General features: G+C 34.2%; 1 protein-coding gene and 1 pseudogene across 1 annotated transcript; both read left to right on the top strand.

Moving 5' to 3' along the window:
* On the top strand, nucleotides 1–6,198 carry LOC149571985 (heavy metal-associated isoprenylated plant protein 39-like). The gene is made up of 3 exons (XM_089815758.1): nucleotides 1–6; nucleotides 89–155; nucleotides 5,861–6,198. Exons 1-3 carry the CDS (start codon nucleotides 1–3, stop codon nucleotides 6,196–6,198), a joined length of 411 nt encoding a protein of 136 aa, XP_089671884.1.
* A 545-nt stretch (nucleotides 6,199–6,743) lies between these two features.
* On the top strand, nucleotides 6,744–8,396 carry LOC149571984 (heavy metal-associated isoprenylated plant protein 39-like; annotated as a pseudogene).
* The last annotated feature ends 4,717 nt before the right edge of the window (nucleotides 8,397–13,113 follow it).

Here is a 13,113-nt window from a genome sequence, read left to right as displayed (position 1 = left end):
ATGAAGGTAAAAGGCTTTATATATTATTGTTTTTTCGGGATAATGTGGAAATTTGAACTGAAACCTAATTTTTGTTTAAAATTTACAGAAAATGGTGTTAAAAGTGACGGTTGAGGATGAGAGAAAGGCTTTCAAGGGGGTTACAGCGGCGGAAGGTATGCTGCCTCATTTTTCCTCTTCACTCTCAAACCCTTGTAAGGAAGTAAAGGTGCACGAAATCGCTTCCTACACTAATCTTTGAGAGGACGATTATGCAAATCAAAGTAACTACTGCAAAGATCCCAAGAAATGCATAATAACATAATCAAAATAACAAAGAACACACAACATAGTGATTACCGTGGGGAAACCCTTCCGGGAGAAAAACCCCACCCTCCAAAACTCGCACAATGTATTATCAAATCAAGATGATTACAATACACTTGCAATGCAAGTTCTTATAGGAGCGCATCACCACAACTCGAACTCAGAGAGACTCCTAGCACCAGTCTTGCAAACTAAACTCAATTACACAAACACCTCCCCAAGCCCTCCTTTTATAGTGATTTTACAACTTGGAAACCACTTATGGTTTTAAAAAACCATGAGCAAAACTACCATGTCACATGTTACCCATTTTTGACAACAACCAGGTTAAAAAATAGTAATCCCGTCCACAATTTTGTCTCTTAGTTTAGACCCCCATAAAAGTCACAAAATGAGTCATCAAGGCTCTAAAAATAGCCTACCTATATTCTACTAAGGACAAGACTCATTTAACAACTCACTAACCGCTTTCCAATGCATAAACAAGTGGAAAACTCCCACAAACTAATTTTGGAATTTTCCAAGAAAAGATTGCAAGGTTTAGACACATGTTTCTTAACATTCTCCAACTTGTCGAACACCTTGCAAGAGTAAGGGGATCTGAAATATAATGGACTTAATTGCTAGGGGCCGAGAGGCCCATAGACTCTGAACACCATCTGAATTTCTCTGTGCTCACGGGCTTAGTTAATGCATCAGCAACATTCGCCAAAGTCTCTACCTTTTCCAACTTCACCTTGCCATCCTTGACCATATCTCTCACAAAATGATATTGTACATCAATGTGCTTGGTCCTCGCATGAAAAGTCAGGTTCTTTGCTAGACAAATTGCACTCTGGCTGTCACTATAAATTGTCACTGCACCCTGTTTGAACTCTATATTTGAACACAATCTCTTTAGCCAGATGGCTTCTTTGCAGGCATGAGTAGCTACCATATACTCTGCCTCAATAGTGGAAAAAGCGACCACAGCTTGTCGCTTACTCATCCAACTGATTGCACCACCAAATAATGTAAACACATATGCACTGGTGGATCTTCTTCTATCAACATCACCAACCCAGTTTGAATCCACATAGCCTCGAATATCCAAGGAATGCTCACTTCCTATTCCATGAAAACATATTGAGTGCTCTGAGGTACCTCGCAAGTATCTGAAAACTCTTTTTACTGCATCCCAATGTGCTCTTCCTGGATTAGACATATAACGGGAAAGTACTCCCACTGCTTGGGCAATGTTTGGTCTTGTACAAACCATAACATACATCAAACTTCCAACAACACTCTGATATGGTACTCGACTCATCTCTTCCATCTCCAATGGGCATGTAGGACACTATGAGCTAGAAAGCTTTGTTCCCATAGTAACCGGAACACTCAATGGTCTTGAATCCTGCATATTGAATCTTTTCAAAATAGTACCAACATACTTACTTTGGCCTAGCCAAAGCTTTCTGTTCCGTCTATCTCTTATAATCTCCATTCCCAGAATGTGCCTAGCTGCACCAAGATCTTTCATTTCAAACTTTATTGAGAGTTGAGATTTTAACTCTGCAATCAAACCTTTTCCTTTGCTAATAAACAACATGTCATCGACATACAAGGAAATAACCAGAAAACCATCACCATCAGATTTGAAATATATACAATGATCAGATTTAGATCGCACAAATCCCAAACTCAACACATATGTATCAAACTTCTGGTACCACATCCTAGGACTCTGTTTTAAACCATACAAGGATTTCTTCAATTTACAGACCAAATGACTTTTACCTTTCACCACATAGTGCTCTGGCTGTGACATGTAAATTTCTTCCTCCAAATCTCCATGAAGGAAAGCAGTTTTCAGATCCATTTGCTTGATCTCTAGGTCATTAGCTGCTACAATAGAAAGCAAAAATCTAATGGATGTCATTTTGGCTACTGGAGAAAAAATCTCACCATAATCTACTCCCTCAACCTGAGAGTAAGCTTTTGCAACCAAACGTGCTTTATACTTCTCAATGCTTCCATTTGAACCCATCTTCTTTTTGAATACCCATTTACAACCAACAAGCTTTTGTCCTTCAGGCAATGGTACAAGGTCCCACGTTTGATTCCTCTTAAGAGCTGTCATTTCTTCATCCATGGCTATTTTCCAAGACACTGAATCATTCATACCAAGAGCCTCTTCTACAGATCTTGGTTCATCAATGTTAGCATTTAATGCAAATATGCACCTCCAATCATCAGGAGAATACCCATACCTTTCAGGTGGTTTCCTTTGTCTAGTAGATCTTCGAACAAGATCTGGTTCAGGTTCAGGAGGTTCAGGTTCGTGATTAGGTTCTCCCTCTTCCTCTGATGATTCAGAACTCGTAGAGCTCTCTTCAACATCTTGTCTTTCTAAGGGCCTTGATTCAACTTTCTCAGGTGTAGCAGGAAGTTGAATCACATCTTTCTGTTCTTTAATTTGTTCTAGCTGCACTATAACAGAAGAAGGCTTAGTTTGTCTAAAAGTAACACTTCTGGAATAAAATACCTTTTGTGCAACAGGATCCCAAAGCTTGTATCCTTTCACACCATAACTATATCCGATGAAGATACATTTGATAGCTTTGTTGTCCAATTTTGTTTGCTTCTCCTTTGGCACATGAGCATATGCCTCACAACCAAACACTCTCAGATGTCTAAGTGAAGGCTTGTGGCCCGACCACGCTTCCATTGGCGTCTTATCAACAAGAGCTAATGTAGGAGACCTGTTTATCAGGTAGCAGGTAGTGGCTATAGCTTCAGCCCAGAACTTTTGTTCTAGTCCAGCACCACTCAGCATACTCCTAGCCTTCTCCATCAAGGTCCTGTTCATTCTTTCTGCAACTCCATTTTGCTGTGGAGAATACGGAGTTGTCTTCTCTCTTTTAATACCACAATCTTTACAAAATGTGTCAAAAATATTGGAGCAAAATTCACCACCATTATCAGTTCTCAAGCATTTTATTTTCTTTCTAGTCTGCAATTCAACCATTTCTTTAAATTCTTTGAAATGACTGAAAACTTCAGCTTTACTCCTAAGGAAATAAACCCATGTTCTTCTACTAAAATCATCAATGAAATAAACATAATAAACTGATCTACCAATAGAAGGAACATCAACTAGACCAAATACATCTGAATGAATTAGATCCAAAATACATGAAGACTTATGAGAACTCGAGTAAAACTGAATGTGGTTTTGTTTACCATAGATACAATGCTCACAAAAGTCAAACTCAAGATTGCAGTCATTCAACCCATTAACAAGGTTCTTATTTTTCAAGGTCCGTAGACCCTTCTCACCTATGTGGCTGAGTCTCTGGTGCCATAACATAGTCTTCTCTGTAGGGAACTTTGATTTGGTAGACAGAGCACCCTTGGGTACCCAAAAACCATGACCATCTGTTGAGAGAGAAACTCTCTCTTTCTCCAACTGAGTAGTCTTTTTCACAATCTTATCAGAAGTACTATTGCACTGGATTGTGCATGCATCAAGTTGGTACAATGTACCCAATCTACTTCCTCTTTCTATTACCATAGCACCTCTCACCATTTTTACACCTGCTTCAGAAAATTGTACATGTACACCCGCATCTATTAGCTTACTAACAGATAACAAATTCCTTGCTAGTCTAGGGATATGCAAGACACTATCAAATCTTCTAATTCTACCATCAAAAAATTTCACACGAATACTTCCATGACCAACAATATCAAGTATTGAATTATCACCCAAATACACCTTACCACCATCAAAATTTTCATACTTACTAAACCAGTTCCTATTAGGAGTCATGTGGAAAGATGCACCCGAATCTATTAAACATGCATTTTCACCTGCATGAGTGGCCAAGGCTGCAATGAAAGCATCTCCATCTTCCTTCTCGGACTCAGAATTAGAATCTTGCTTCTTCTTCTTCTTCTTCTTCTTTTTCTTCTCCTCTTTGCAGTCCTTTCAGAAGTGTCCAGATTTGCCGCAATTCTAGCAGATTGCCTTGGACTTACTAGGGGTTTTCGATCTCCCCTTATTTTTGGACTTAGAATGGCCATGCTGCTTTTCGTTCTTGCCTCTTTCTTTTGGTCTTCCGCGAACACTCAAAGCCTCTTTGGCATTCAGAGAGACCTTCCTTCTCATCACCTCAGAAAGTAGAGAACCAACAACATCCTCCATCTTCAAGATAACTGAAGTGCTCCCTATAGCCATCACAAGACTATCCCATGAGTCTGGCAACGAACATAACAAGATTTGACACCTTTCTTCTTCATCCATTGACACCCCTACTGAAGTCAACTGAGTCACCAACATATTAGACCTTTCCAGATGCTCAAAAATTTGTCCACCTTCTTCCATTCTCAAGGAATACAACTTCTTCCTCAAGAAAATCTTATTCACAAGTGATTTCGCTTGATAGATCTCACTAAGCTTTTTCCAAAGCTTCTTCACGGTAGGTTCTTCATGGACATTAATCAGAATTGATTCTACAAGACACAATCTGATGAGACCTTTAACTTTTCTATCATTCACATCATATTGTGCAGCTAATGTTGGATCTGTGGGCCTCGGCTTGTTCTCATCAATCGCATCCCATAGATCCCAATCAGTCAACAGATCTACCATCTTCAGCTTCCACGTCTCAAAGTTTGTGCCAAAAAATTTTTCAACATCAATTCTCCTTGACATGCTTGCCATCTTTTCAATCCTGCAACATAGAAATGAAATGCTCTACACAAGCTCCCACTCAAACCTTGATTAGCTCAAAAAACCTTGTACCCAACAAATATAACCAAAACTGGCCAGGCTCTGATACCACTTGTAAGGAAGCAAAGGTGCACGGAATCACTTCCTACGCTAATCTTTGAGAGGACGATTTGCAAATCAAAGTAACTACTGCAAAGATCTCAAGAAATGCATAATAACATAATCAAAACAACAAAGAACACACAACACAGTGATTATCGTGGGGAAACCCTTCTGGGAGGAAAACCCCACCCTCCAAAACTCGCACAATGTATTATCAAACCAAGATGATTACAATCCACTTGCAATGCAAGTTCTTATAGGAGCGCATCACCACAACTTGAACTCAGAGAAACTCCTAGCACCAGTCTTGCAAACTAAACTCAATTACACAAACACCTCCCCAAACCCTCCTTTTATAGTGATTTTACAACCTAGAAACCACTTATGGTTTTACAAAACCATGAGCAAAACTACCATGCCACATGTTACCCATTTTTGACAACAACCAGGTTAAAAAATAGTAATCCCGTCCACAATTTTGTCTCTTACTTTAGACCCCCATAAAAGTCACAAAATGAGTCATCAAGGCTCTAAAAATAGCCTACCTATATTCTACTAAGGACAAGACTCATTTAACAACTCACTAACCACTTTCCAATGCATAAACAAGTGGAAAACTCTCACAAACTAATTTTGAAAATTTTCAAGAAAAGATTGCAAGGTTGAGACACATGTTTCTCAACAACCCTAACCCTAGATTTTCTGCTACATTGATCTACGAAAATGAATATTGAAATGCATGGGTGGATTCTGTGGCGGTGGACATGAAGGAAAAAAAGATGACTGTAATCGGGAATGTAAACCCCGTGAATGTGACAGCAAAGATCAAAAAATCCGATTTTGGCTTTACAGATTGGGTGAGCGTTGGGCCAGCAAAGGAGGAGAAAAAAGATGAGAAGAAAGAAGAGGAGGAGGATGTGAAGAAGGTAGACAAAAATGTTGAGAATCCAGAGATTGTGTTTGTCAAAATGCCTTGGAGTGACGAGAATCCAAACGCTTGCGGCTGCACCATTATAGCTTGGGTTTTAACCTCTGTACCTTCATCTCCAGGGCTTGCAAATTCACCGGTTTCGTAACTTACATGATATGCAACCCTATTTACCCCAAAGTGAAATCCATTATTTTAGAAATGCTTAAAAATAAATAATTTAGCAACCTTAAATTTTAGTGTAAATAACTTTAATCTTTATTTTTTAGAAAGCTTTTTTGAAAAATTATGACAAGATATATGAATTATTTTTATTTTATAAACCAAAAGAAGCAAAATCAAGCACATCCAACCACAACTGTACAATGATATTGTTCTTTCATGATCTCTATAGAGTGTTCCTTCTTGAGTTTGTATTTTTCATTTTAAAGTTCTTGTATCTAATTGAAAAATTTAAATTTAAGTTGTCTCTATACTTGCACATTAAAAGGATAAGGTTGTTAAATGAGAAGAGGTCCCATTTTATCTTCCAAAGCTAACATTCATTTTATAGTTTTTGGGCATGAGGATTTAAATGAGGATAACCAAGTGGGCCTACAAGTTATTTGGGGTGGGATTGGGGTGTAGGATGTATGTTAAATCTCCAAAACTATCCAATACTACAATACTATTCATATTATAATTTATGTGATTATGGTAAGGGAAATATCAGTTTAACATTTTTTTTTGTTTCATGTACAAAGACCGCAATTCATTATAAAGTTAGTGTAATTAGAGTCTTGAGTCTTGACCATAGCAATCTAGTTTTCTCTCCTAAAAGAAGCCCTTTTGGTCGATGGAATAGGAATAGAAAAATTGGATTACGTTTCTTATTTTGGTTCGTCACTTAGAATAGGGAATAGGAATACATATTCTCATTTTGACTCTAAAATGAGCTTATACCCATTCCAAAAAATAGCTGTTATTGGAATGGTCATTCCTATTCCCAATATTACATCCCTATTCTCCATTCCTTTATTTGAGCCAAACGAGCCTAGTTTAGTTTTATTTAATAGATTGTAAAAGCTGAAAGACTCATACATCTGAAGTACAAACTTTCTTTAAGAGTAAAGTCACATGTCAATCAAATCTACCTAAAAATTGAATTTGACTCAAAAACATTTGAACTTTTGATAAAAAAATTCTTATAGTATTACTATAAAAGAACATCTTTAAACATTTAAATCTTGTTAAATGATTTCTATATTATATTCTATAAGTCTCACCAATTATATATTTTTAAAATTGAATTGCAACCTTGTAACACCATATTTCATAAAAAAAAAATTAAAAAATCACATACCTTATTCTTCGGCTCGTCTCCACTGTTCTTGAATCTCGTCTACTGCTTTGACCTCGTTGCCGTTATTAGAAAATTTCACTAATTCTTCTCATTCAATCATGTTAGGTAGGAATTTGAGAGTAGACACGGATGATTCGTCCGCGACCTGCTAGTCGCTGAAGACCACAGTGGAGAATTTATCAGTTCAAAACAGAGCTCTGTAGAAGTTCAAATTCATTGCCTGTGCTCACCCCTAGTCTATCTCGGCTCCATTATCGACTTTAAACTTGATATAAAAGTTCCCCTCAAGTTGTAGAAAATTTGCTTCAAAATTTGCTATCCTCACTAAATTCATAGCAGCGACCCCAAATCCTCAAAATTTTAAGCCTTGAGCGTCCTCCTTTGCAGATCACAAATTTGACGGCAGATAAAAAGGCCGAGATCAAATGAGAGAATGTGGAAATTAGGGTGAATTCAGCTTGCTGCACTTTTGAGAACTTTCAGTTTCTGTTTCTTTGTTATTGTGAAATCAATTGATATACTACAACTGGAATTTGAAGAAAATTGTTTCAAAATTGTCGATGGAGGACGAGAACAGCAAGAAAAGAGCCCTAACAGCGGTTGCAGGCTTGCAAGTATCAAAATCTCTTCACGACTTCTTCCAAAACCTAATACGTTTTAAATTCATTATGCTATCTGATCTGAGCGATATTATTCATATTGGAGGTGTTGATTCTGTGGCTGCGGAAGTGAAAGAGAAGAAGATGACTGTATCAGAGAAGCCCCTCCTGTGAATGTTGCATGGAAACTCAGGAAATTTGGATATGCGGAGGTGCTCAGCGTGGGACCTGTCAAGGAAGTGAACAAAAAAGGCTCCCCCAAAACAGGAGCCTACAAAAGAGGAGAAAAATCCAGAACCTTTTGAAATCACTATTATTTACTATCCCGCCAATCACTGTTGCAATTACAGGGCTTATGAAGACCCTGTAATTAGCGATGAGTACAGTTTTTGTACAATCTCCTGATTTGTTTTGTATACAGGGCAGAATTTTTTTCCTTCCAGTTAGAATGGGCTTCGTACATTCTAAGTAGAAAAGAAATGAAAGATCTCCTCTCTAGTTGAGAAAAGTTAAAAATAAAAATAAAAAATTCTTATTTTTAGAAAATGATTCGAAATAATTTCATAGTAAAATAATTTCATAATGTTATGCTAGAGAGGAAAGTTTGAAGGACTGATGGTCTTACAAACTTTAGAGGATTGCTAATTTTAATCAGAACAAATTAAAAGAAATCATAAATTTTTATTAATAATAGAAGGCTATACTGCAAATTAAGCTTATCTTAGTTATCTTAATTTGCATGTTCTTTATGCATGCAGCCAATAAAAATCATTTTTAAAAATTTTATTCCCTATTTTTTCCCTTGTGAATGAGAAATTTGTAAATTATTTTATTTTCTTTATTAAGAAAAGTAATTGTTGAATTGTAAATTAAAATTTGTGAACTGTTCTATTTTTTTTAAAAAAAAATTCCCTCTATTTTTAGAAAATCAATTCTTATATAAGAACAATCTCTGTTATTGTTATTTGCACAATCAGTTTTTGACGAAGAAATTTCATTTGCAGAGTCTCTGAATTGTGTAATATTTGAAATCTCCATAGTTTTGGATTGTGAGAGTCGAAGTAAGAAGTGTCTTTTACTCATGGAAGACACATCTGAAAATAGGCCATTTAGAAGAACAGAGACGTCATTATGGCCTGTTATTTATGGTCTTATACAAGGAACAAGACCATTGGATTCAGATTGTTTTATATATACCATGGAAATAGGTCAGGCGATAGCTTCTGTTATTGTTTTGGCCCTGTCATTGAATAAAATTCTCAAAGCCCAATTAAAAAGTTGGATTGTAGTTTCAGTGACACTTCTTCTTCTATATTTGGGCTACAGGCTCTGGTAAGCATTTCTTAACTTCTTCTTCTTCTTTTTTGACCTCTATGGGTATTTTCCAACTCAGTCTTTTCTTTTTCCCTTCATTAGATTGAAATGGGCGATTGATTTATAAAATGTCGTATTCTTGCAGGATGCATGCATCAAATATGCGAGTGAGGAATATGGTAAACCGCAGACATATTTTCTGTTTCTCTTTTGCGCTTGCTAGCAGTATTCAATTATGGATTCAATGTCCTGACTGGTAAGAATAGCTCTTCAAAATTCTACTTGTGCAGTAAGAGTTTTCTGTATATTAATTTAGCTCTCTTGACAATACCCAGATCTATGTTAAGCTCAACTGCTAATGAACTAACGCCTAAGCATCTTTAAACCTTCTTACTCTAGATTTGATGGATTCTGTGCAGGTGGTGCATGCTATTTCTTCTATCTAATTTTTCACTTTTCCTACTTTCATGGTTCTTGGAGCGTTATGCCCAAAGTAGTGAGGATTTGCTTGACATACATCTCCATGAACTTTGGGAGGACGAGACCCCAAGTAGAAGAGGAGCTTCAACTGAAACAATCGATGCTTTGCCAAAATACAAATTCAAAGCAAAAGAATCAAGTGAAGGAAATGGAAGGAAAGATGAGTGGGAGAGTTCAGTTGAGGTTGGCATTATGATGGCAGTTGGTAGTAAGAAAGAAAGGCCCGTTTCAGCTGCTGATGCGGTATGTGATGCTATTTTATGCAACTTATAACTCTAATTTGTTTAGACCAAAATGCTCATCCATCATGTGTTGCTAACTTGCTATGCAGATGTGTTGTATTTGCTTGGGCAAATATAAGGAGGATGAGGATCTGAGAGAGTTGCCCTGCACACACCACTTTCATCTTGAATGTGTTGCTGGGTGGTTGGACAGAGATGCATCTTGCCCTCTTTGTAAACGTCAAATTGGAGAATCCAGTGGAGCGGAGTTCAAGTAGGGAGATTCGGTAAATTTTTATGTTGTAGACGAGGTCTGTTATGAATTAAAATGTAAATGAAAGATCTCCTCCCTATTTGAAAAACCTTTCATTTGAGCTCCCAGAAGTTTGGATCTTCTGTGGAATAGGAAATTGTTAGAATTTAAATCTTTTTGAGGCGGTTAAGTTGAAGAGGAAAGTTTGATGATTTTGTGGAATTGTTTAAAGTTTCCGATAATATCAGAGCTGAAATGTGATGTCCATGATAATATCAGAGCAGTAAATTATTGAAGATTAATACAAGATAATTTGTATAGTAGCAGTTGGCACGCTTTTGCGCAATGATAAGCGGATTGATCGACAATAAATTTATTTTTAAGATATCATCTTACATGAACAAATTAGATTATAATAATTTTTAATTTTAATAATAAATATTTACTAAAATATTTTAAACAGATTAATAAATATTATTTATTTAAATTCAATTTATCAAATATGAAAAAAATTATCATTGAAAAACACATCAAAAAAATTTATTATGAAATATTAATAAACAAGTAACAAATATTTTATTAAATAGAAAAAATTAAAGAAAAAACTAAAGTAATATAAAAAAAAAATTAAGTTAAGTATAAAATTAAAATCTATATCAATTTTAAAAATCAAAAGTTAAATGAATAAAGATCATGAGCTAATGTAATTATTTTTTAAATAAATAGGAAAAGAAAAACAATAGTTAAAAGTGGCGATTTAAAATAGAACAAATTAGATTATTAATAATTTTCAATTTAAATAACATAATATTTAATAATTTTTTAAAAATAGATTAATAAATATTATATATTTAAATTCAATTTATCAAATATGAAAAAATTATTTAAAAGAAATTCCATTAAAAAATCTATTATGAAAAATTAATAACAGAAATACAAAAACATAATATGAAAAAATAACAAGTCTAATATTTTATTGATTAGATAAATTATAGAAACTAAAAAATAACATTTAAAGAAAAAATTAAAGTAATTATAAAAAATAAATTAAAATCTAACTCAATTTTAAAAATCAAAAGTAAAAAAAGTAGAGATGAGCTATTGTTCACAAGTAATTATTTTTTAAATTTATTAAAAAAAAATGATAGTTAAAAGTGAAGATAACAACTAATAAATATCAAAACAAGAGTTAAAAGTGGAGTGAGATAGGATTTACAATTATCTGGTCAAATTGACAACTTCTCTTGCCAACTCACAACTTTTTCATCAAAAAATCAATTTCCAAAAACAAAGTTCCCACAAATAGCCTAATGGCTAAATTAGATTCAATTGTCGAGTTCTAGGTTCTACTATGTTTATTTATTTCTATGTATTTTCTTCTAGCTATAAATATTTTCAAATATTTCAAATAAAATACTTCGATATGTGCAAGAACTATCAGATCTAAAGTTTGATCAATGTAAGCTTTTTACACACACACACACACACACACACACACATATATTCTGTGTAATTGAGTAACCTTATTTTTAATTTATTGACAACCTTCTTACTTTCTTAATACATAATTTGATGAAATATTTATATTTGTGAATTTTAGATATCTCTTAGCTTAATTTATTAAAAAAAAATCTTAATTAAAATTTTTAAGTATGCTAGTGGGTCAACCGAATGAGAAATCAACTAGCTAATATGATTGGACATGCCTAAATGACACACTGGGAGTATAAGTGAGCCTTACAATTATAATCACATATATTATAATTAAGTAACCATTAAGATATTAATAAATCATAAGAAGTTAATATTTAACATTGATTTCAATAATTGTTAAAGAGCATTTTTCAATATTATTATAAATAATAATTATTAGGCATAAAAGTACTTTACATATTATAAACAATAGGTCTTGATCTTCTTATATTATACTTTTATCAATAATTGAAATATGAGTAAGTCCAATATTAATATTATTTGATTTATAAACTTTAAGGGAGTCCTTAGATAGTGTCTTGCCAACTTAAATCAAATTGTATCTTTTCTTTGTAAATCTAAATAGTTTTTCATTTGAAAAACCAAAACGATTATAATAAATATTACAATTGATTTTAAAACACCAATCATAATGGACTCTGAAAAAGGACATTACAATAATTTTAAAAAGGGATAGATTTTTCTATATGATTTACCCTTCTTGGCCCAAACTCAATTTGAGTCATATGTGGTGATCTCAGATTGATTTTTACATATGAGTGTTTACACGCTTAAGTCATTTACAAGTTAAAACTTAGTTCATGCCAAACAAGTAATGCATGTCATGCATAACATGTCAGATAGTGCATGCTGAGTGAGCTACTCAGTAAGTGTCGAGTAAATAGTTAGTTCTGAGTCATTCAAATGTCAAGTGATAGCATTGAAGTTGCATTTAATGTCGAGCATCAGGGACTTTGGATGCCAAGGTAAATGCAAGAAGTTGGGTCTCACTTTTGGGCAAAAAGTGGAAGTGTTGTTCCTTTTTTTGAAATTTCTTGTCAATTGATATCAGAATTTGATGCATTTAGAGATTGAATATAAAAAACCTTCAGAAATAAAAATTGTAGTGTTCGGAATCTACTTTTTGAATATGTAATTTATTTGTGTACCCATATAATAGAATTTTTTTTGGAATGGATCTTTAAAAATCACTTTTTCAAAATGCTTGTTTCAGGATCATACCATACTCATGTACATACACCATAATTTAACACAAATAAAAGAATTTTTGTAGATCCTTTTAAACAAAGTTACTTAACACACCAAAGATCGATGATAATATTTTTTCTTAATTTTTTATTGAATAATATTTTATTATTAA

The sequence above is a fragment of the Cupressus sempervirens genome, chromosome 2 (genome assembly GCF_028749045.1).
Source record: "Cupressus sempervirens isolate cs-2001-9-10 chromosome 2, ASM2874904v1, whole genome shotgun sequence".
Classification (NCBI taxonomy): domain Eukaryota; kingdom Viridiplantae; phylum Streptophyta; class Pinopsida; order Cupressales; family Cupressaceae; genus Cupressus; species Cupressus sempervirens.
The sequence above is the reverse complement of the archived record's forward strand: the minus strand, read 5'-3'. Positions and strand labels throughout refer to the sequence as shown.